The sequence below is a fragment of the Scyliorhinus canicula genome, chromosome 12, assembly GCF_902713615.1.
Source record: "Scyliorhinus canicula chromosome 12, sScyCan1.1, whole genome shotgun sequence".
NCBI lineage: Eukaryota > Metazoa > Chordata > Chondrichthyes > Carcharhiniformes > Scyliorhinidae > Scyliorhinus > Scyliorhinus canicula.
In genome coordinates this window covers 159,582,134-159,605,261 of record NC_052157.1, presented here as the reverse complement: position 1 = coordinate 159,605,261, position 23,128 = coordinate 159,582,134, and the positions used below count along the sequence as shown (strand labels likewise).

The following is a 23,128-nucleotide window of genomic DNA, read 5'->3' as shown; positions in this document are numbered from 1 at the left end:
GGGCACTGCTCAATACTTCAAACCTTTTAAAGTAAAGTGCCAAACTCTCTTCTACAAAAACAGCCGATTGTCTAAGCTGCTCAAAAGCAGTGACGAATTGAAAAGATGTGGAGATGCCGGCGTTGGACTGGGGTGAGCACAGTAAGAAGTCTTACAACACCAGTTCCTCACCTGAGGAAGGAGCAGTGCTCTGAAAGCTAGTCTTTTGAAACAAACGTGTTGGACTTTAACCTGGTGTTGTAAGACTTCTTACTGAATTAAAAAAGCGTGTGGGTTGGGAGGAGGGTAGTCTTTGGAAATTGTGAAAGAAATTGGTGTAAGGATGAGCCAGAGTTTGCTGCCAAAATCCTACCAGAGTAACTGGCTGCTGGCAATAATTTTTGGCAAAGCAGAGATGCCAATGGATGGTCAAGGCGAGCCAGGTACCATAAAAGACACAGCAATCGATCAGAGAGAAATGACTGACACCAAAAAAGGCAGTAAATTCAACATTTTGCTTCTGGCTCTGGTCAGGTCACCCCGCTTCCGCTGGCCACTGCTCCCCAATACCCTGGTGCTTGCCTGGCCTTCCTCACACCTCCCAAATGCTGCTCGGTTCACCTCTGTGCACTTGCTCGGGTGGCCAGGCCTTGAATCTCGCCGGAGGAAAGAACTTCCAATGCATATGGGACTTGGCGGTGCCCTGAAATAATTTGGTATGGCATCAGAATTCACAAAGTTCTCTGCCCTCACTTATTTTATTTTACCGAGGCCCTCTTGGAAAACTTGGAGTATCTGTCAATAACCTTGTATATTCCCCTGATTCTTACATTAAACATTTCCTGCCAGTTCAGCTGGATTTTCTGGAGCCAGTCCCTACCCTTCAACTAGGCCCTGATCCTCACGTGACTGTGAGTGGGAGTTGTGCTGTCCATAAGCTGCCAGAGTTGTGCTGGTCCCCAAAATCTTCAAACGTTCTCCCGTGTAGGTGGCTAGTCTGGGCCTGGAGTCCATTAGGTTTAAGGGCAGGATATCTGTTTGGAGAGGCTGGAATGTCTGTTCCTCAATGATGGAGACGGCAGCTCCTGTATCCACCTACATTTCTAAGGAGTGACTGTTGTCAGGCAGTCTATCGGGGCAACCTTGGTAGTGACAATGTTTAGCTGCATCATTTTGTCCTTTAAAGGCTGGTATTCTTGTACGGCATGGGCCTGAGATGCCCTTCGACAGCGCCTACAGCAGTTGAGTGGCTGACACTTGTGAATCCTCTGGGGAGGTTTCCCTTCTGGGGTTGCCCGGCTGGTTTTTAAATGGCAATATGGCCTTTTGGAATGTCAGATTGATGGTGGGCTAGACATGTGGTTGCCTTCACCGGATACGCTAGCTTGTCGATGGATTTCTCTGCCCAACCTGAGGACACTTCTATCCGCCAGCCCTTGAAGTTCTTGTGCCCCTTTCTCGACATTTTCGAGAGGAAAAGCTATTTCTATAGCCATTTTGAGGTCTCGGTTGGACACCGAAAGTAGTTTTTTCTGGGTTGTACACTAGCCTATTGTGTAACATCTCGGTTTGAAACGGACGAAATTCGCAGTGCTCTGCCAACTTCCACAATCTAGAAAGAAATTCTGTAATGGGTTCCCCGGGGTCCTCCCGCTAAAGTTGGAGGATTATGGACAGCTTTGGGTTCTAATGGTTTCACACCAGGTCCACAAGCTCAGCGAATTAGCGTCAGGAGAAGCTGGATAGGTTAAACTTTTGATCATGCTAAACACCGATGCCCCGCATGCTGTTAGCAGGATCACCATTTGTCTGTCATCCCCTTCAATGCCCCTACCCTGAAAAGTAGTGCATACGCTCGACATACTGGCCCTTGTCCTCCACGTTTGCATCATATGATTCAAGTCTTCCAAAGAAAGGCATTTCGGGGTTTCATTCCTCACTGAAGTCGTCTTCTGAAGGTTGTTTTTCGAAAAGGCTGCTCAGAATCCTGTGCTTGATCCTCACCACCAATGTAATAATTCTGGGAGGCGCAGGCTAAAAGGCAAAGCAGGTTTATTTTCCAACACAAAATAAAGCCCCAGCCATGGCATATAAAACAAATATTCCAACCTGGGACTATCGGGAACTGCTTGTCCAGGTCTGGGGCCTGGCATTTAAGGCTTTGTTGTTGAGCCCCTATTAGGCGGGCCTCCGCCCGCTCAAAACGGCAACACTTGTTCCATGAATCCCACAGGGAGATCAATCAGTATACTCCCGTGGTCTTTGTGAGGGTTATAACAGAATCCATATGAATCCTAACTACTCCAGTTGGTTCACCAACAATGCTGAGTCTGGTTGGTCTGCTTGATCATTATTACTTTCAACACTGCCTCGGTCCACCTGCTCCTGAAGCCCTCATACAAGCCTTTGCAGCTCCAAAATCTTTTATTCCCACGCTCTCCTGGCTGGCCTCTCATAGCTTCCATCAACTTCGGTTCATTCCAAATTCTGCTTCCTCCTTCATTGCTCAAATCATCTTGTGTATTTCCTTCTCCCCTTGCCAGAACATTAGTCCCTATGTTTTATATTTCCTACCCTTCCCTATCCTTCTGCTCATCCACCTTCCTCTTCTTTGCTCCTCCTTGAAAACCATCTTTTTGACCAAGTAGTTGGTCAACCTTTCTAATATCTGTTGCTTTGGCTCCATTCCCTATCGATGGTCGGTCCCTCTGTAAAGTGCCTTGCAACATAAATGCTGCTGCTGCTACATATTGACAAATGCAGACTGGTCCTCTCTGGAGTCATTTTCCAGAAACAAGCCATCAGTAATTCATTTCCAGTCAGGTGAAATGTCTTTGCAACGGTTCTCTTAACCCATTTTCTTTCCATCTTTCCTTCATAGTTGTGGGTTTTGTGTATTTATTGTGACCTCAGTGGAATGGAAAAGATATTGAGGTGGGGAATATCTGGCAAATAATGTTGAAATTTGATTAAAGCTCTACTGTAACCAGAGCTCAGTGCCTTAATTCACATAAATAGAGGGCTTCAACTTGAGCCCAATTGCACAGATATTTTCACTCTGCTTATTATATAATTTACATTATAAAACATGTGAATCTCATTTTTGTGCAGCATGGAGAGAATAATTTTTTTTGGTCAGAGCATAAACAGGTCTTTGTTCTTCCTGGTTACTGAGCGACATTTGTGAACTAAAAGATTTCTCTAGACTTTAGAACTGCAGGGAGGTACACAGAGGACCACTGTGGTTGGTCATCCTGTGTGAAAACTTCGACCATCAAAATCCATTTAAGCTATCATCACTGCATTGATTTTCTTTTGTCTTTCTTGAAGTAATTGTCTTTTGATATCTACGATGATGATAAGAAAATGTACAAAAAACTGATGCTATGCCTTCTGGATAAAGTAACATTCTAACAATAACTTGTGGTGTGGAAAGAAGTTCCGGTTTTAATGTTTTTACGATGCGAGTTCAATATCTGTGAGTCCAATCAAGTGACAGTGTGTTATTTAACCATGATGGGCTGAAGCTGACCTTGTTTTCAATGTTATAATATGTTAAAGAACCATAAAATTCCTACAGTGTAGAAGGAGGCCATTCGACCCATTGAGTCTGCACCAACCCTCTGAAAAAGCACCCAACCTAGGCCCAGTCCCCCACCCTATTCCCGTAACCCCATATTTAGCGTGGCCAATCCACCTACCCTGTACATCTTTGGGTTGTGATATAATGTAATAATAATCTTTTTATTGTCACAGGTAGGCTTACATTAACACTGCAATGAAGTTACTGTGAAAAGCCCCTGGTCGCCACATTCCGGCGCCTGTTTGGGTACACAGAGGGAGAATTTAGAATGTCCAATTCACCTAACAGCACGTCTTTCGGGACTTGTGGGAGGAAACCGGAGCACCCGGAGGAAACTCACGCAGACACAGGGAGAATGTGCAGACTCCACACAGACAGTGACCCAAGCCGGGAATCGAACCCGGGGCCCTGGAGCTGTGAAGCAACAGTGCTACCCACTGTACTAGCATGGAACGAACCAGGGTCCTCAGCGATGTGAGGCAGTAATGCTAACCACTGCGCCACCGTGCTTCCTCTAACCTGCATACTGTTGGACTGTGGGAGGAAACCGGAGCACCCGGAGAACACACACGCAGGCAAAGGTAGAATGTGAAAATTCAACACAGACAGTCACTCGAAGGCGTAATGGAATCTGGGTCCTTGGCACTGTGAGGCGGCAGTGCTAACCACTGTCCCACTGTGCAGCTCCCAGCTAGGCCCCTATCAGATGCTATCTGCAATGCACTGCCTTATCAAAAGAGGAATGGAAGCAAATTCAGTGATGACTTTTAGAAGGGATTTGGATAAATACTTGGAGGAAAGATTTGCAGGGTTGTGGGCAAAGAACAGGCAGTGGAGCTAATTGGATAGTTTGTTCAAAGAGCTGGCACAAGCACAATGGGCCAACCGGCCTCCTTCTTTGCTGTATCTTTCTGAGAACTTTTTATTGCAGGAGTTCAAAAATTCTCCTAATCAATTTGACCAAATGACCTGCCGCCTAACTGAAGTTAATTCACTCATCTTCAGTTGCCGATTTAATTTGAACGAGAGAATTGCATAGCTTTCCATTGAATGTACAGCACAGAAACAGACATCACAGCTGAACTGGTCCATGCTGGTGTTTGTACTCCACACAAGCCTCCCCCCTCCCCACTTCCGCTCACCCTATCAGGATAACCTCCATAGACTGTTGTCATGTGAGAGTACCTTTAAGAAATAGGTGTATAAAAAGTGTACCTTTAAGAAATGGGTGTTTATCAGTGATGTCAGAGTGTGGGTGGAGCTGGGCTGTCTGTCAGCTTTTTACTTTCATTTTAGGCTGTTTGCTGCATGGTGTCTTTTAGTTTCGTTTTCAGTGTTGGAGCTGAAGCCAAACAAAGCTGGTATCTACTTCAATCCTGATGTTCTGTGCTTTATTTGGTTGTCTGAAGATATGCTTTTCTAAATGGGGTGGATAGTGGCATAATGGTAATATTACTGGGCTAATAATCCAGAGTCCAGCCTAATACCCTGGGGGCACAGAATCAATTTGCACCATGGCAGCAGGTTAAATTCAATTAATTAATAAATTCAGTTAATTAAAATAAAAGCTAGTCAGTAATGCCAATCATGAAACTATTTATGATCGATTATTGTCAAAACACATCTAGTTCATTAATATCCTTTTAGGGCAGGAAATCTGCCATCCAAATGTGCCAGTGACTATGGCTGTCCATGCAGAGATGCAGAGGTTGCTATGAAAGAGGTAATTGAATCCTTCATTTCCAACCAAACATTACTTTAAGGAAGGCTAAATGATTAGAGTCCACAAACATATCTTGGTTGGCAGGTGCATCTCAAGCATGTGTGCCGGGTGCAAGGCACTCATCCGCAAAACAGTGTCATGCATTATCCTAAGTGTAAGCATCACATTCAGACAGGACGTGTATGCTACACAGATTACTGCTCGTCTGCCATTCCTGCTAGTTTGGCAGCATTTGCATTCCAAGTGGCAAAAGATGTGCTGCGTGAGGGAAGCAGAGGTTTATGGGAGCATGGAATCTTGTATATGGCACCCAGCTCAGAAACTGTAATTTTGGATGGAATGGATGGTGCCCATTTCAAAGAGCTGTTGTTGCACAGTTGTAGATTCATCCTGTGCAATATGCCACACCTGCTTGTTTTCTGGCATATGGAGAGTGTACGGTCTTTAGTTAAGTCACTCTCAGAATTGTGGCCATGGTTTGATTATGAACAAGCGGCAGCTTGGCCATTCATTTACAGGCACCGGTGTTGTATGACGGGAACCAGGTTGTGAAGGACCTCTTACTATGTATGTTTGTAATATGATAAGGCCCATGGTTATTTACTTGAATGTTGCTCACCAGGGACTGACTGATTGCAAGTGTGAGATTGCAGGACTAATGAGAATCAACTTGATACAAGGACATGTCTGGCGATGAGTCCCTCCTGCACAGAGTCAGCCCTGGCTATCTGGCCATGCCTCCCTGCTGCTCTGCCAGTGGTGGCCTCCTTATTGTCCTCCATTTTAGAATTGGGCACGACTTCCCCATCTCCTCAATCTCCTTGGAGGTTGGAACTCTGCCCATGGTATTGTTGTCGTCAATTTCTAAGCTCCTCTGTTGTCCAATGTTGTGCAGCATGCAATCCAACACTATTATTCTTGATACCCCCTTGATGCTGGGGCATACTACAGGGCTCCACTTGAAGCACATTAAAAAAATGCCAATGGCCTGTCGATGATAGGGCAGCACGGTAGCATGGTGGTTAGCATAAATGCTTCACAGCTCCAGGGTCCCAGGTTCGATTCCCGGCTGGGTCACTGTCTGTGCGGAGTCGGCACGTCCTCCCTGTGTGTGCGTGGATTTCCTCCGGGTGCTCCGGTTTCCTCCCACAGTCCAAAGATGTGCGGGTTAGGTGGATTGGCCATGCTAAATTGCCCGTAGTGTCCTTAAAAAGTAAGGTTAAGGGGGGGGTTGTTGGGTTACGAGTATAGGGTGGATACGTGGGTTTGAGTGGGGTGATCATTGCTCGGCACAACATCAAGGGCCGAAGGGCCTGTTCTGTGCTGTACTGTTCTATGTTCTATACTCCTTGTGATGACATGGCTGCTGTTTTAGTTGCGCTCTGCTTCAGTTTGAGGGGTTCTAACGGGGATCATTAGCCAATTTCTGAAGTGGTAGCCCTCATGCTACAGTTTTAAGAATTAGAGGCAATCTCATTGAAATGTCCAAGGGCATGTTACAGGGCACGACAGGCTAGATGCAGGAAGGCTGTTTTTCTTGGCTGGGGGGTCTAAAATTAGGGGACACAGTCTCAGAATAAGAGGTAGGCTATTTAGGCTGAAGGTGAGGAGGAATTTACATTGAAATTCTTTGGAATTCTCTATCCCAGAGGGCTGTGGAAGCTCAATCATCAAGTATGTTCAAGTTAAAGATCGATAGATTCCTAGATAGTAAAGACATTGAAATGTGGGGATGGCGTGGAGAAATGTAGTTGAGGTAGAAATTTGAATGGCAGAACAGGCTTGAGGGGCTGAAAGGCCTATTCCTGCTCTTATTTCCTATGTTCCTCCCTGGTCTAGCCGACATGTGACTCCAGACCCAAAGCCAGGTGGTTGATTCTTGACTACTATCAAGGCCAACATGGATGGGCAACAAACGCTGGCTTGGCCAGTGACGGCTATATCCAATGAACAAAATCGCGAGCATCAGTGCAAATTTAAACTTGGTTACCGTGGCCGAGTGTTATGGATACAATTTCCTGTCCCTGCTCCAAACTCCATTTCCAGCTGCTGACTCCATCCCTCTCCCTGATTAAGCTGGTCTGTTTGCAGCCTTGGTGTCATGTTTGCCCCTGAGATGAGCTTTTGACCTTGTTTTCTTATTATCACTAGGGCTGCCTATTTCCACCGTTGCAACATCACTGACTTTGTCCCTATCTCAACTCTCATCTGTTGCTGAAATCCTTATTCATGCTTACACTACCTGACTATTCAAATGCACTTCTGGCTTTGTGAACTTGAGTCCCTTTCACCTGTCACTACTGTGTTCATTGGCTCCTGGTCAGCTAAGGCATTAATTAAAACATTTTCATCCTTGTTTTGAAGTCTCCCTATGGCCTCACCCTTGCCCGTGACTGTATTCTCCAACCGTACAACTTCCAAACTATCTGTGTCCCTCCAATTCTGCCTTATTTTTTCATCAATATAAATTTAGAGTGCCCGATTATTTTTTTTACCAATTAAGAGACAATTTAGTGTGGTCAGTCCACCGACCCTGCAGATCTTTGTCTTGTGGGGGTGAGACAAGCAGACACTGGGAGAATGCGCAAATCCACACGGACTATGACCCAAGGCTGCGATCGAACCTGGGTCCTCAGCGCCATGAGGCAGCAGTGCTAACCACTGCCGCTCCCCCAATCCAAGTTTCTTGAACACCTTGATTTCAATTGCTCCACCAATGGTGGCCATGCTTTCAGTTCCCTGAGCTCTGGGATTCCCTTCCTACAAATCTCCACCCCTCTCTCTCACTTTCCTACTTTTAAGACGCTCCTTAAAACCTACATCTTTGACCTAGCTTTTGATAATCTAACCAGAAATTCCTTCTGTGGCTTGGTGTTTTAGTTTGTTTCAGAACACTCCTGTCAAATGCCTTGATTTGTTTTATTACATTAGAAGTGTTACATAAATACAAGTTAATATTGACACATGTCCTGGCGTGATCATTGGTTGCAAAGGCACAAGCTTTACAACAAATGGTGGTAGTTGACAAATTTCCAGTAGTCTGATTTTTCGTGTTTTTTTTACTTTTGTCTTTGGTTATGGTGAATTAAAATGTGGCCTGCATTTGAAGCCATTACTGTGTTAAATGTTTGCCTCTGGCCATATTTTTGCCACTTTTGAAAATACAACCTGGAAAAGCAGTGAATCAGAGAATCTTAGGGCAGGGAAGGAGGCAGTTCAGCCCATCATGCCTGTGTCAGCTCCTTGAAAGAGCTAGTCCTACTTGTTTTGTTAGGCTCTTGATGTAGCATAAGCTGCTTCCTTGATGTACACTCTGACAAAGGAAGTTTGGACTTGGAGATAGCTTTAACACATTTATTAAACTTAACAATTCTCCTACTTGGATTCGACTCTCCTGTTAATCCTGCTCTCGCTACTCAGACAATCTAACCAGTCTGCTACAATCCACGTGGTGGGTGTGATGTGTTTCAATCAACCCTGTGTACTCACTAAGTTTCTCCACTGGAAAGAGGAAGATCATGTGTGCTGTGTCCTTATATATGGGTTGGTGTAATGCCCTCCTGTGGTGGTGTCACCTCTGTGTTTGTCATGACTGCCCATTGGTCGTGTCCTATCTTACTGACCTATTGGTTGAATGTCTGTGTCATGTCTCTGGTGCTCCCTCCAGTGTTTATCTAGTCTAAGTGTATTTACATTAACCCCTTGTGCATTTACAGTGATGCATATCACCACATCCTCCCTTTTCACGTGTTACATATTTTCTGTACAGCGTTAAAGAAAATTGAACAAAAACAGGTAGATAAGTGATGCTATGTACAAATTATGATGGCTGTGATGACTATACAATAGTATACAAGACCAAATAATAGTTGCAATGACTTTGAGGATAAGACAATACAAAATAAAAGTTATGAGGCCAATAGTTCATGAATTTATGTGGTCTGGTATAGAAGTGTCAATGGTGACATTGTCATTCCCTTGTGAACGCCGTCAGTGTCCTGGTGTTTGGTCATCAGGAGGTTCAAATCACTTCATTGACTGATTTGGAGTCTTTTTTTTCGATGCTTATGGTAGCAATTCTTGATGGCATCTGTCCTGAAAGCTGGGTTGCCTGTTGGTAGTGTAGCAAACGTGAATTGGTAAGATGCATCGTCCTGCCACGGTATGTCATTGTTCTGAGCTGAGCAGTAACAGTGTCCTGCATTTATAGAGTTGTACCATGTCGTGCCAGTCTTAGTTCCATTTGTGTTGTTTTTGTCGTGCTTGTTGTCGACGTTGTTGCCTTTGGTATGCTTCTTGCTGTTGTCTTTGATGTTGTTGTTGTGTTGGTTGGTTTTGCTGCGCTCAAGGACCACACCCTGTGGATAATACGAGTCCTGCACACAGTAACTCATGTCAGCGTCCTTTGTGGCATCTTCTGTATCCTTGAGCATGCCGTCACTGAGTTTGTGGCGCTCCCCGTCTGGAGTCATGTCCGGCTTACTTGAATCAGCTTTGGCTTGTCGATGTTCCCCGTCTGGAGCCCTTTCTAGTTCACCTGAATCAGCTTTGGTTTCTTGCCCCTCCCCGTCCGGAGTCATTGCAGGTTCACTTGAGTCAGTAGACGTTTGAATTAACGTGGGGTCACCGGAGTCACCAGTAGTCTCACTGTGATTGTCGAGTGCCTCTGTACACACTAGTTGAGGTCTGTCACATTGCACATCTGGTATGGGAAGTGGAATGCCGTCATCACTTGTCGCACATACGGTGGGTAGAGCCTCAGTGTCTTCTTGTCATTCACTTGAGCTGGGCAGACTGTCAAGAGTCTTCTTCTGGTGACTCAAGTAATCTGGGTGGACTGCCATAGTTGCTTTGTTGTTCACGTGAGCGCGGTAGACTGTCACAGTCTTCTTGCTGTGCACTTGAGTGTGGCAGACTGTCATAGTCTTTCTGTTGTTCACTTGAGCGTGGCAGATTTTCATCGTCTGCTGCTGGTTGCTCAGAGGAGGTTGCTAGACCCTCATGGTCTTGTTCATGCAAGGACTGCGCTCTGGAGTCTTGCGTTCCTTTCATTGTGGAGTCTGTCCACGAGCTCGCTGTGGAGGCTTGTGTCACTCCCTCTGTGGAGTCTTGCAGCGTTCCCTGTGTGGAATCGTGCATTGGTCTCGCTGTGGAGACTGTCATCACTTCTTTTTCATGCAAGGACTATGTGGAGGCTGGGACCCTTTGTGATGCGTGGACCACTCTCTGTGTATAGTTGGGGACACTTCGCGGTGCGTGGACCGCTCTCTGTATGGCAGCAGGCTGCTCTCTGTGGGCTTGTCCCGCTCTCTTTCTCTTGGCGTCAGGCCGCAGCATAATCCTGCACTCACGTCTCGGGATGTCGTATATGCTGGGCTGAGGATTCCCCAATCCGAAGAACACGTGGTCGGGGTCTTCAATGTACAACACCTCTAGTTGAGGTTTGGATTTGGTACTGGGGTGGCCACCTCCCAAGATAAAATAATCGTCTGAGTCAGTCTTCTAGGACCATATCATCACGTTTTGTGTCGGAGCTGGCATTGGGCTCGCGATGTCGAAAGAAGAATTCAAGGTCTGAGTCATAGTCTTCAAGGACTGTATCATCTCTTTGCGCGGTACCAACTGCTTGTTGCAGGGTTCTGCGGAGGTTACTTTCAGCTACTGGTCGAATTTCAGGCATTGTGCTATCATTCCAGGTGAAAGAATCTGGTTTTGAGGCTTTAAATTTTTACCGCCGTGTTTTGGGACATTTCCCCTTTAAGTGGGCGTGGTCTGGGGCCTCTAACATCATGAAGCGTGTGGCGTAGGTCGTAGGAAGCGATTGCGAATGCGCATATTGCTGTTCCTTTACTTGGGGCCTTTTTCGCAATTGCGCATGCGTGGCTTCTCGCGCATGCACAAACGGACCTTCCCGTTCTGTGCGCTTTTTGCGCAACTGCGCATGTGCAGCTCCTATTCCAAGATGGCTGCAAATCAAAACTGCTGTTTGTTGTTGCAAGCCTACCACGTGGTGATTTTGGCGCCTCTTTTACCTTTTCTTCTTGTATCTTCCTCGCAGAATTCTTGGAATTTGTCCAGGACTGCCTGGAAGTCGCTCTTGTTTTGCCCCTTTGAGTATTTGAAGGTCTGGAAGATTTCAGCTGCTCTTGGATCCGCGATGGTAAGTAGAAGTTTAATTTTCTCTGCATCCGCCACACCATCTAAGTCGGATGCTACCAGGTAGATCTAGAATCTCTGCCTGAACGCACGCAGTTTTCACTGAGATTGCCTTGGTATCTGAGCTGCTGTGGAACCGGAATCTCGAACATCATCTTGCCTGGGTGCTGCTGCTGGTAGTCACTGTCTGCTGAGTTGTAACTATATGGATTTAAACAGTTCACTCCTTGGTACCATGTTTTGTTATGCTCTTGACGTAGCATAAGCTGCTTCCTTGATGTACTCTCTGACAAAGGAAGGTTCGGACTTGGAGATAGCTTTAGCACATTTATTAAACTGTTAACAATTCTCCTACTTGGATTCGACTCTCCTGTTACTCCTGCTCTCGCTACTCAGACGATCTAACCAGTCTGCTACAATCCACGTGGTGGGTGTGATGTGTTTCAATCAACCCTGTGTACTCACTAAGTGTCTCCACTGAAAAGAGGAAGATCATGTGTGCTGTGTCCTTATATATGGGTTGGTGTAATGCCCCCCTGTGGTGGTGTCACCTCTGTGTTTGTCGTGACTGCCCATTGGTCGTGTCCTATCTTACTGACCTATTGGTTGAATGTCTGTGTGTCATGTCTCTGATGCTCCCTTTAGTGTTTATCTAGTCTACGCGTATTTACATTAACCCCTTGTGTATTTACAGTGATGCATATCACCACACTACTCCTGCCTTGTCCTCAAAACCCTGGAAGGTTTTTTTCCTCTTCCAGTATTACGCAGTTCCCTTTTGAAACTTTATGAATCAGCTTCTACACCCTTGCAGGCAGTGCATTCCAGATCATTGTCATTTGTTGTGCAAAAAGACATTCCTCAGCTTGCCTTAGTTTTTTGCTAATTATCTTAAATCTGTGTCCTTGAGTTACTGACCCTTCTGTCACTGGAAACACTTTCCACTTAATTACTCTATCTAAACCCTTTGTGATTTTGAAAACTTCTATTAAATCTCCCCTTAACCTCTGTTCTAGGAAATCAGCTCTAGCTACCGTCACTACTCTCTCCAAGTATTTGAAGACCCTCATCCTTGGTAACATTTCAGTAAATCTCTTTTATTTGTTTTCTTTGTCTTGATATCTTTGGCTCTTTGTTCCCTCCCCGTTCCAATAACTCTTCAAACTAATGATTTTATTGTCTCTCTCGAGCAATCATGATTACTTGAGGACCAAGGGATAGCTTAATATATTGGGTAGAGAAAATAGCTAGACGTAAAGCAAAATAAGAACAGATTCAACTGAAGGAGTTTTGTCGGCAATTCTGGAACGGTTAGGTAGCAGAATAGCTTGGCAAGACAGATTGTATTTCTGCTACATTTAGCAGCTACAAAGTTGACCTCCCTGGTCTTTCCAGCATGTATTATTTATAATGACGGTGTATTACAAACTCAAAAAAAATCAGCTCTCTCCAGGCAACAGGATTTCACTTCACTGCTCTGAAATTGTTAATGAAGGAATGTTTCCAACTAAATGGTTTTTAAGTTAATAATGAATGAAAAAAAGTGTGTTATTAATCAACCATGCACTGTGTACTGCAAAGTTTAAGATGGAACTATAACTGTTTTCTCTATTGTAGCCCAAAACATCAGTTATTGATAGGATATTCATTTTGCAGTTCAGTTTTGTTTTGTGACCCACTGAAACAAAATTGTTGGTGTCATAACTTGAAAATTAACTTTCGATTCTTGAGCACAAAGTGAAACAGGCGCTTTCTTTTTTAAAACAGTATGTTGGAAGCTAACTTTATCTGAATTTATGTGGAAAAATTCTGTTGCAATCATTTATTCCCCACTATGGAAGGTAATTTGTTTTTGTCGTTACCCATACCAGGGGTGGGGCGGGGAGCGGGGGCAGGGTAGAATGGATAAGAGTATAAGAATTTCACAATGCCAGCTTGGCTCAATCAGTAGTGTTCCAACACCCTGAGCCAGTGTGGGGTCAGTTCCAGCCTCACTTGATCCAACGTCGCAACACACTTGAAATTAACTTTTAATTTAAAAAATAGCCGAAGTCTTTGGTCGGTAGATGCCCAATAACTACAATCACTAGGTTTGTAAATTTAAATGCAATGAATGTTTATTACTCATAGTAACTTAAATTAAATAAGCAACAAATACAACTGGTTAACTACTATGTAATTTCTAACCACCCCGCCCCCCCATTAACTCGCCCTACAATCTACACATGTGTAAGACAAACACAGAGGGGAAAGCGGATGTAAAAAAATTAATAGGATAAAAACCCCAGAGATCGATTCAGCTACCGCGTTGCACCTGGCGCAGATCGGGGTGCGCTGGGTGAATAGCAGGAGAGGGCGTGAACTATTTTGCAATTCACCTGGTCTGCTCCCGATGGCGAGTTCTGGATCATGCCCAGAAATGTCAAGAGTATCATTAACTCTCCTTTGCATTCATTTCAACCTCATAGAGATTGAAGTTGAATGCAGTGGCTTCCCGGGAATTACCCGACTTCCCAGCAGGAAGTCACACAGGTGTTGTTTCATACTCTTTTTTTAAAAATGGGAACATGGTGCGCAATTGCTACTGATGGGAAGTGAGGAGGGATAAATGATCCCTCGGGAGTGAGTGGCTTTGCACTTGTGAGGTCTTCACACCATCTTTAAATATTGTGGAGACCCAAAACAGGGGCAACCACAGCGGCAGCCTGTCTGTCCGACCAGATTCTTCCAGAATCCCTGCTGCGGCTTCTATCCTGAAATTCAATTTTGCTCCCTTTGACTGTGAGCAGCCTCTAGCTTCACAGCTGAAGGCTATTTCAAGTGAGGAATTTGCTTTGTTAGTTGTGGGAGAACCTCATGCTCCTCAGCTCTCAAGTTCCTTCCCGAAGGCCATGCCTCAGAGGATGATTAATGCATGTCCAGCAATCTTTGGTGCTTAAACAGTGCAGATGAACTCGAGGAGCATCAGCACCATAGAATCATAAAATTTACAGTGCAAAAGGAGGTCATTCGGTCTCTCATCTTCTCCAATTCCTTCCAGAAAAAACAATGTTTGCTGGAGTTGATCCCTCAGAGGTTGCCCTGAAATTGCTTGTGGCAGCTGAGGCGGCAGACGCCGTAGAAGGCAGCAGTGATGTCGCAGGCTGGAGGCGGCACCCATGTGCAGGGGGCAGCTGCACACCCTGAAGGGCTGGCCACCCATCAGGCTGAGGAGGGACCCAGAAGAGAGGCCAGCAATGGCCCAAGGTATACAGGTGTCGTTGGTCATTCTCGGCTATTCACCGGCCTCGTTTCACTTGAGCGAGAGCGGAATACTTCTGGAGAATAGTGCCCTCTGTCTCTTCCTGCCACACTCTGATCACCATAACCCTTATTCCTACGTTGCTCTCTTTGCTTTGTCTTCTCTATTTAATTAATCACATCTAACAAAACTTGACTCTTTAGTTTTCAGCCGTCTCTACGAGCTCAGTTAAGTGACTCGCCAGAACACTTGCAGCACAGTTCAGGTGAAGACAATCCCAACCATCACGAACCAGCTGTCATGTCAACTGAGCTAAACCTGCACAAATGCTGTTGTATCTTTCTTTGTTCAATTGAGAGAAATTGCTTTCTTTAATTAAAAAATATTTTCAAAGCATGTATTTTCCAGTCCCAGTGGAAATGATTGCAGAAAAACAGTACATTTTTAAACTGGTGCTTACTTAAGTGCTTAAGTTCATATAGGAAACAGTTGAAATTATTTTGAAGTGGCTTTGTGTTCCAGTCTGGTTTTTGATGTTTCTTCAATCCGCCTACATAAGTGGGATGGAATACATGTTTTAAATCTGTTTGTGTTGCAAACTGTATATCACTTTGATATTTTTTCTGGTGTTGTTTGTGCCTTTCCCTTGCTGGATGCCATTACTATAATAGTAGCAATGTACATTTATGTACTACTTTTGACATAATAAAACATCCCAAAGCACTTCAAAGAAGTGTTACCAATGAAAATTTGACTCCTAGCCACGTAAGGAGATATTAGAACATGTAACTAAAAACTTGTTCTAAGAGGTCCACTTGGAGGAACCTATTAAAGGTGGAGAGAGAGATGTTTCGGCAGGGATTTCAGAGCATAGGACCCACCTCGACACCCAAAGGCACAGTTATCATTGGTGGAGCAATTACATTTGGGGCTGCACAAGAAGCCATTATTGGAGAAGTGCAGAAATCTCAGAGAGCTATAGGCTGGAGGAGGTTACAGAGATAGGGAAGGGTGGAGCCATGGAAGGATCCCAACTTGATGAGTAGTGAAATATCTTTCTCCAAAGCCTCTGGCTGTGTTTCTCTTTAACATGCCAGAGGAGCGACATTGCCAGTGGGGAAATAAATAAAATTCAGTTATTCTTTAAGCTGCTTTTTTATTGGGTTTCGTAGCATGCCGGTGCACCCAGCTACATTTGGTAAGATTGAGGCTCTGTTTCTAAATTCAGAAATAACTGCTTTCAATGTAAATGTATGTAATGCTGCATTGTGCATGCTGCAGACAAAGAGGATGTTCAATTAAGATTATGATGGTGGATGAGAGTTGCTCTAGGGCCACAAAAGAGTGACTTCTTTTAAAAAAAAAACAAAAGACTTCACCTGAGTGGCTCAGTGTGTAAAGGACCCAGTTAGTTGATCTCCACCAGTGTGATACAACGGATGCTACAATTGGACATAGTGTTGTGGATGAGGGGAATCTACCATTTGTTGATGACAGATGCCATATTCATCAGGTGCTAGGCTAAAGATATTAAGGGAAGACTCCACTATCAGACAACCAACTCACATTTATATAACACCTGTCATATTTGTTGGAAGCACCTCAAAGCACTTCACATTTCATGCATCAATTTGAACTGCACTGACTTGTTTTGTAGATGAATACAGCTGTCTTTTTTTCCACACTGTAGGACTTTACTAACAGCAATCAGATTACTGACAAGTTAATCTATTTTTGGAAAAGGGATGAATATTTACGAGGACCCTCAATGAACTATCTGCTCCTCCTCAAAATGTATCATGTGATTCAACTCTTGACAACCATTCAGCTGAAGGATAACACCTCCCGCAGCACAGCTCTCCTTCAGTGTTGCACTGGAATGTTAGATTAAATTATGTATTTGAAATCATTTAAGTGGGATTCAGTACACTACCACCTGACTCGGAGGCAAATGTGCTAACAAATGAGCCAGGCTGAAGAGACTGATGTTTCAGTCAGAGTTCCTACTCTCTGTAGTTTTTTTTCCCCGAAATGATTTTATTACTTGTTCCTTTTGTTTTCAAAAGCCTCCTTAAAAACTGCATTAAGAAGGATGTTCAAAGCTTGTTCAAAAATGTGGGGTTGGATTCTCCGTTTCAGGGACAATGTCCCCACGTCGTCATAAACACTGTGGCCTTTCACGCCGGAAAACCATATTCATAGCCCTGCAGGGGGCTAGCAGGGAACCATCGTGAATCTAGCAGCTTTAGCTGTAGATACAGGCCCCCGCACTTCCGGGTCAGAGGCCGCCCGTGCACACGGCGGCCTCCTCTGGCAGCTGTGCCGTGCTCCATGGTGGTCTCAGACCGTGGAACTGGACCACCCAAATAGTGACCCCGATCGAATATGCGTCCAACCAGGACTGCCCACCCAAAAATAGCCCGGTCCCGTATAAGGCCCTCCCTGCCCTCCGATCGGCTCGCCCCCAACCACGCTAGTATCCTGAACGGCAGGGCGATGTTAGATCCATGCCATCGGGACTTGACAGGTCGGGGGGCGAATAGCGGGGCGGGCCTCCAACAATGGTCGCAGGTTGGGGATACGCAGCGCAGCGTATTCTCTGAGTACACCGTTTTTCGGGGCCCGGAGAATCGGGAAACCGATGCTGGCCCGTTTCCATGCACGAAAGTGGATTCTCCACCCCGGCGCCAGATGCGATTTCGGCATCGGTGTGTGAAGAATCCAGCCCATGTTGTCTGGCTGCTGCTGTAATGAGATGTTTCATGATTGGAAGTGTTGTAAATGGAACTGAGGACTATAGAATTAAACAGTGACTGTTTATGAATGAGTGGAAATGCTCAAAAGGCCAGATTCTGAGAAAGGGAGGGGCTTCTAGAGAAAGGGAAGGAATGAGACCTTGTAGGATTTAAAGGATGAATACTTTTCGTCAGTATTCACTCAAGAAAAAGATAATATTGTGGAGGAGAATGCTGAGACCTCAGGCTATTAGAATAGATGGCATTGAGGTGCGTAGGGAAGAAGTGTTGGCAATTCTGGACAAGGTGAAAATAGATAAGTCCCCGGGGCCGGATGGGATTTATCCTAGGATTCTCTGGGAAGCCAGGGAAGAGATTGCTGAGCCTTTGGCTTTGATTTTTAGGTCATCATTGGCTACAGGAATAGTGCCAGAGGACTGGAGGATAGCAAATGTGGTCCCTTTGTTCAAGAAGGGGAGTAGAGATAACCCCGGTAACTATAGGCCGGTGAGCCTAACGTCTGTGGTGGGTAAGGTCTTGGAGAGGATTATAAAAGATACGATTTATAATCATCTAGATAGGAATAATATGATTAGGGATAGTCAGCATGGTTTTGTGAAGGGTAGGTCATGCCTCACAAACCTTATCGAGTTCTTTGAGAAGGTGATTGAACAGGTAGACGAGGGTAGAGCAGTTGATGTGGTGTATATGGATTTCAGTAAAGCGTTTGATAAGGTTCACCACGGTCGGCTATTGCAGAAAATACGGAGGCTGGGGATTGAGGGTGATTTAGAGATGTGGATCAGAAATTGGCTAGTTGAAAGAAGACAGAGAGTGGTAGTTGATGGGAAATGTTCAGAATGGAGTTCAGTTACGAGTGGCGTACCACAAGGATCTGTTCTGGGGCCGTTGCTGTTTGTCATTTTTATAAATGACCTAGAGGAGGGCGCAGAAGGATGGGTGAGTAAATTTGCAGACGACACTAAAGTCGGTGGAGTTGTAGACAGTGCGGAAGGATGTTGCAGGTTACAGAGGGACATAGATAAGCTGCAGAGCTGGGCTGAGAGGTGGCAAATGGAGTTTAATGTGGAGAAGTGTGAGGTGATTCACTTTGGAAAGAATAACAGGAATGCGGAATATTTGGCTAATGGTAAAATTCTTGGTAGTGTGGATGAGCAGAGGGATCTCGGTGTCCATGTACATAGATCCCTGAAAGTTGCCACCCAGGCTCATAGGGTTGTGAAGAAGGCCTATGGTGTGTTGGCCTTTATTGGTAGAGGGATTGAGTTCCGGAGCCATGAGGTCATGTTGCAGTTGTACAAAACTCTAGTACGGCCGCATTTGGAGTATTGCGTACAGTTCTGGTCGCCTCATTATAGGAAGGACGTGGAAGCTTTGGAACGGGTGCAGAGGAGATTTACCAGGATGTTGCCTGGTATGGAGGGAAAATCTTATGAGGAAAGGCTGATGGACTTGAGGTTGTTTTCGCTAGAGAGAAGAAGGTTAAGAGGTGACTTAATAGAGGCATACAAAATGATCAGAGGGTTAGATAGGGTGGACAGCGAGAGCCTTCTCCCGCGGATGGAGGTGGCTAGCACGAGGGGACATAGCCTTAAATTGAGGGGTAATAGATATAGGACAGAGGTCAGAGGTGGGTTTTTTACGCAAAGAGTGGTGAGGCCGTGGAATGCCCTACCTGCAACAGTAGTGAACTCGCCAACATTGAGGGCATTAAAAAATTTATTGGATAAGCATATGGATGATAAGGGCATAGTGTAGGTTAGATGGCCGTTAGTTTTTTTTTCCATGTCGGTGCAACATCGAGGGCCGAAGGGCCTGTACTGCGCTGTATCGTTCTATGTTCTATGTAACTCATGGTAATGGAGGACTGGGAGTCAATGCAGGTTAATAGGGAGGGGGCAAGGGATGAGTGAGGCGTTGGTGTAGGTTAGGAAACAAGCACCAAACAAATTTGTTTAAGTAGAACAAATTATTTGGGACAGCTGAAGTTTATTGATGATCCAGGTTTGTCAGGAGAACATTGGAATAGTCTAGTCTGGCGGTGCAGTGGCATTGATAAGGCTTTCAGCAGCACATGGATTGAGCTAGGAGTAAAGGTGAGTGGAAACTGTTAGAGAGTTAGAAGTAAGTGGACTTTGTGGGGGATGATGTTGTTGCAGGATTTAAGCGGAGACAGGGATTTGGGGAGATGAGCCATGACTGGCTTTGAACAAAAGGTGGGTGAAAGGAGGAGGAGGCAAGAAGATAGCACAAGAAAAAGAGAAAGAACAGCAGGTTCTGATCTGGAGCACCGGTTGAAATGCACAATTTAAATTGCAAAATTGTTGGGTGCTTATGTTGATGAAAATATAAAACATTTCATTATCTGAGAAGACCGAATGTTCTTTGGGAAATTTTATTCTGTCATTGTCCTTTTTTTTGCAGATGAGTGGTGAGGCCCAGGAGCTGTACTCTGTCCGTAATGGTCCCATCCGGACAGCCCGAGTCCTGCCTGCACCACAGACAGGTAAATATTGAGCATTGCTTCCAGTTCAATCAGACATAGCTTCATTGGAAGGAAACTAAAATGTTTCATTTCCAAATCCGTGTCAATTTGTTTAAGTTGAACAAATTTCTTTGTGCAGAATATATATTGGACGCAGAATATCACTGCAGGCGTGTTGACAGAGATCTGTTCAGCCGTATTGTTGTGATTGAGATGTAAACATAATTATCTTGTGAAAATGATCAACTTTCAAACTTGCCATGAGAACCAATCAGTGCTGTCACTATGGGAAAATGCAGGAGAGTGGGTTTAGCTGATTAGCTCCCTCAAAGAGCTAGGGGTGGCACAGTGGAATGAATGGTCTCATCCTGTGGAATGAATGGTCTCATCCTGTGCTGTATGATTCTTATTAGCTCAGCTGTCAAAAGGCTACAAAAGAATCACACTTAACCCAATACAGTTTGCGTTGTATTCTAGATTTTATGAGAGAAGGGGTTGAAACATCGGGTGAGAAAACTTATTGAAAAGAAAGGAGTTTGTAGGACTGAGTGGCCTTTCCTTGTCCCCCAAAATCCTATGCAGAATTGGCACCCAATTTAGTCAGAACTACTCTTGTGGTTTCTTGCAGATTCAGAACAGCATTGGTTGAGGTCAAGAAGCATGTTGTTGTCTGATCTAATGTCTTGGAACTTCAATGGAAGGCCAAATGTAAACATTTTACAAAAGCATCGAGAAATCTTTTTTGAACTTAAATAATGAAAGTAATTTATATTCCTTTTCCCACTCCGACGAAAAGGAGGAAATTAACACTTTCCTCTTAACTGTTTGCAGCTTTGGCTAATTCTGTCCATTTGAAACTGGAATCTCTAGATTCTACCTGTTTAATTTCTAATTTAATTGAAGTTTTAATTATGTAAATTTGGCCCTAACGGAACCCTCCCCAACTGGCTATACATTCCACAACCTACCCTGCTCAAACTGGCATGGTAGAGGTCTTTATCTGTTCCCCCACTCTTCTGATACCTTTTCCTTCTTTGAACATCCCACCTTGTTCTTTTTAATCACTCATCTCTCTTTTAAATTCCTTACTCTCTACCTCCTACCCAAACCCGTGCAAAGATTTTCACAGATATGCAACAATATCCCAACATTCTTTACCGAATCAGCATGGACCACAACATAGGAACCTAGGAACAAGAGGAGGCTATTCAGTTCCTTGAGCTTGTTCTTCTGTTCATATGATCGATATCTTAATTCCATGGATCCACCTTTGATTTGCAATCCTTTTGCCTAATTTTTAACAAATCTGATATTGAAGTTTTCAATTGACCCCCAGGGTCATTTGTTTTTTTCGAGAGGAAGTTATAGATTTCCATTGCCGTTTGTGTGAAGGAATGCTACCTGGCGGCACCATGAAAAGCCCAACTCTAATTCTATGGCCATTTCCTCTTGTTCCAGACTCTCCAATTATCAAGCAATATCAGACCCTGTTCTCTGCCAAAACTACTCCAGGAGCGTTGTGGAATGCTTCTTTTCTCCATTACAAAAGTATCTCCGTAAACCTGTTTCTTCTGTCTCCTCGGGCCTCAATACACGCAAGGTGCTTTGTCATTAAGATTGAGAACATCCATTCAACTTCCTATATTGCATCATGCTCTTTCCTGGTCAACAAAATCCTGAACTGTGACATCTTGCATTTAAAAATATGTCTCCTGGTTATTTTGGCAAATACTTTAATTTGATTATAAAACTGAAAATGCTGGGAATACTCAGCAGGTCTGGCAGCATGTATGGAGAAAGAAACAGAGTTAACATTTCAGACTGGTGACTTGTGTTCATCTGGTTACTGACCCAAATAACATAGGCAACAATTTCCCCTTATTTACACAATCAATACTCTCGAACATTTTGAACACCTCAATCATCTCCTCTCAACCTTCCTTACTCTAAGGAGGAAAAAATTCTGTTTTTAGTCCTGAACATGTGCAACCATTTTGGGAGAGGGTGACATAGAAGGACAGCATGGTAGCACAGTGGTTAGCACTGTTGCTTCACAGCACCAGGGACCCAGATTCGATTCCCGGCTTAGGTCACTGTGCGTGGGTTTCCTTTGAGTGCTCCGGTTTCCTCCAGTCCAAAGATGTGCAGGTTAGATGGATTGGCCATGCTAAATTGCCCCCTCGTGTCCAAAAGGTTAGGTAGGCTTACTGGGATAGGGTGCAGATGTGGGTGCTCTTTCCAAGGGCTGGTGCAGCCTGGATGGGCCGAATGGCTTCCTTCTGCACTGCAGATTCAACGTTTCTGTGATAACCTGCACATCTTTGGACTGTGGGAGGAAACCAGAGCATTCTGAGAAAGATCACACAGAAATGGAGAGAATGTGCAAACCCCACACGGACAGTCACCCCAGGCCGGAATCAAACCTGGGTCCCTATGAGGCAGCAGTTCTAACCACTGTGCCACCCGTCATTGGTTAGATATGAGGACATCAATTTAAATCCCACCATGGCAGCTGGTAGAATTTAAATTCAGTTAATAAATCTGGAATATAAAACTAGTTTCAGTAATGGCGGCCATGACAGTTATTGTCGATTGCTGGAAAAACCCATCTGGTTCACTGATGTCCCTTTCAGAAGGAAATCTGCCATCCTTTCCCGGTCTGACCTACATGGACTCCAGACCCACAGCAATGTGGTTTACTGTTAACTGCCCTCTGCGATGGCCTAGCAAGGCCAGTTGGGGAATAAAGGAAAATAAATCTGGAACCAACGAGTGAAAACTGCAATGTAACTGCACTGATAAGACAATCTCTCAGGCCATGGCTTCAGCGCCAGTTTACATTTATATAGCACCTTTCAAATAAAAATCTCCAGGCATGTTGGTAAGGGTAGGGTTCCCAACTCTAGGTGAACATATTCCTGGAAATTTCATGGCATGACCTTCAATCGCTCCACTCCGATATTCCTGCCATGGGCTGCCTTACGCATTGATCCTCATGGCACAGCGCATTCCCTTGGCCAACCAGAAAGAAAACTGTCTCTTAATTTCCCCATTCTTGATTGTCAGTCCGACTTTTCTTTTTCCTCACCTCCAATAGTTTTATTAGTAGCAAATGAGCATGTTTGAAAGAATGGGAAGAAAATTATTTTTTAAAATTATTTTTATTCGAGAGTTATGGCAGTGTTATGGAAATTCATTTTACATT

At 44.5% G+C, this 23,128-nt stretch overlaps 1 protein-coding gene across 3 annotated transcripts in view; it reads left to right on the top strand.

Annotated features, from left to right (window-relative positions):
• Positions 1-23,128, top strand: part of bcas3 (BCAS3 microtubule associated cell migration factor) — a 1,085,633-nt gene that overhangs the window by 97,002 nt on the left and 965,503 nt on the right. For all 3 annotated transcript variants that reach the window (XM_038814687.1, XM_038814685.1, XM_038814686.1), the window contains exon 6: positions 19,863-19,944. In XM_038814687.1, coding sequence (XP_038670615.1) covers positions 19,863-19,944 — 82 coding nt within the window. The remainder of the gene's footprint in view (positions 1-19,862; positions 19,945-23,128) is intronic.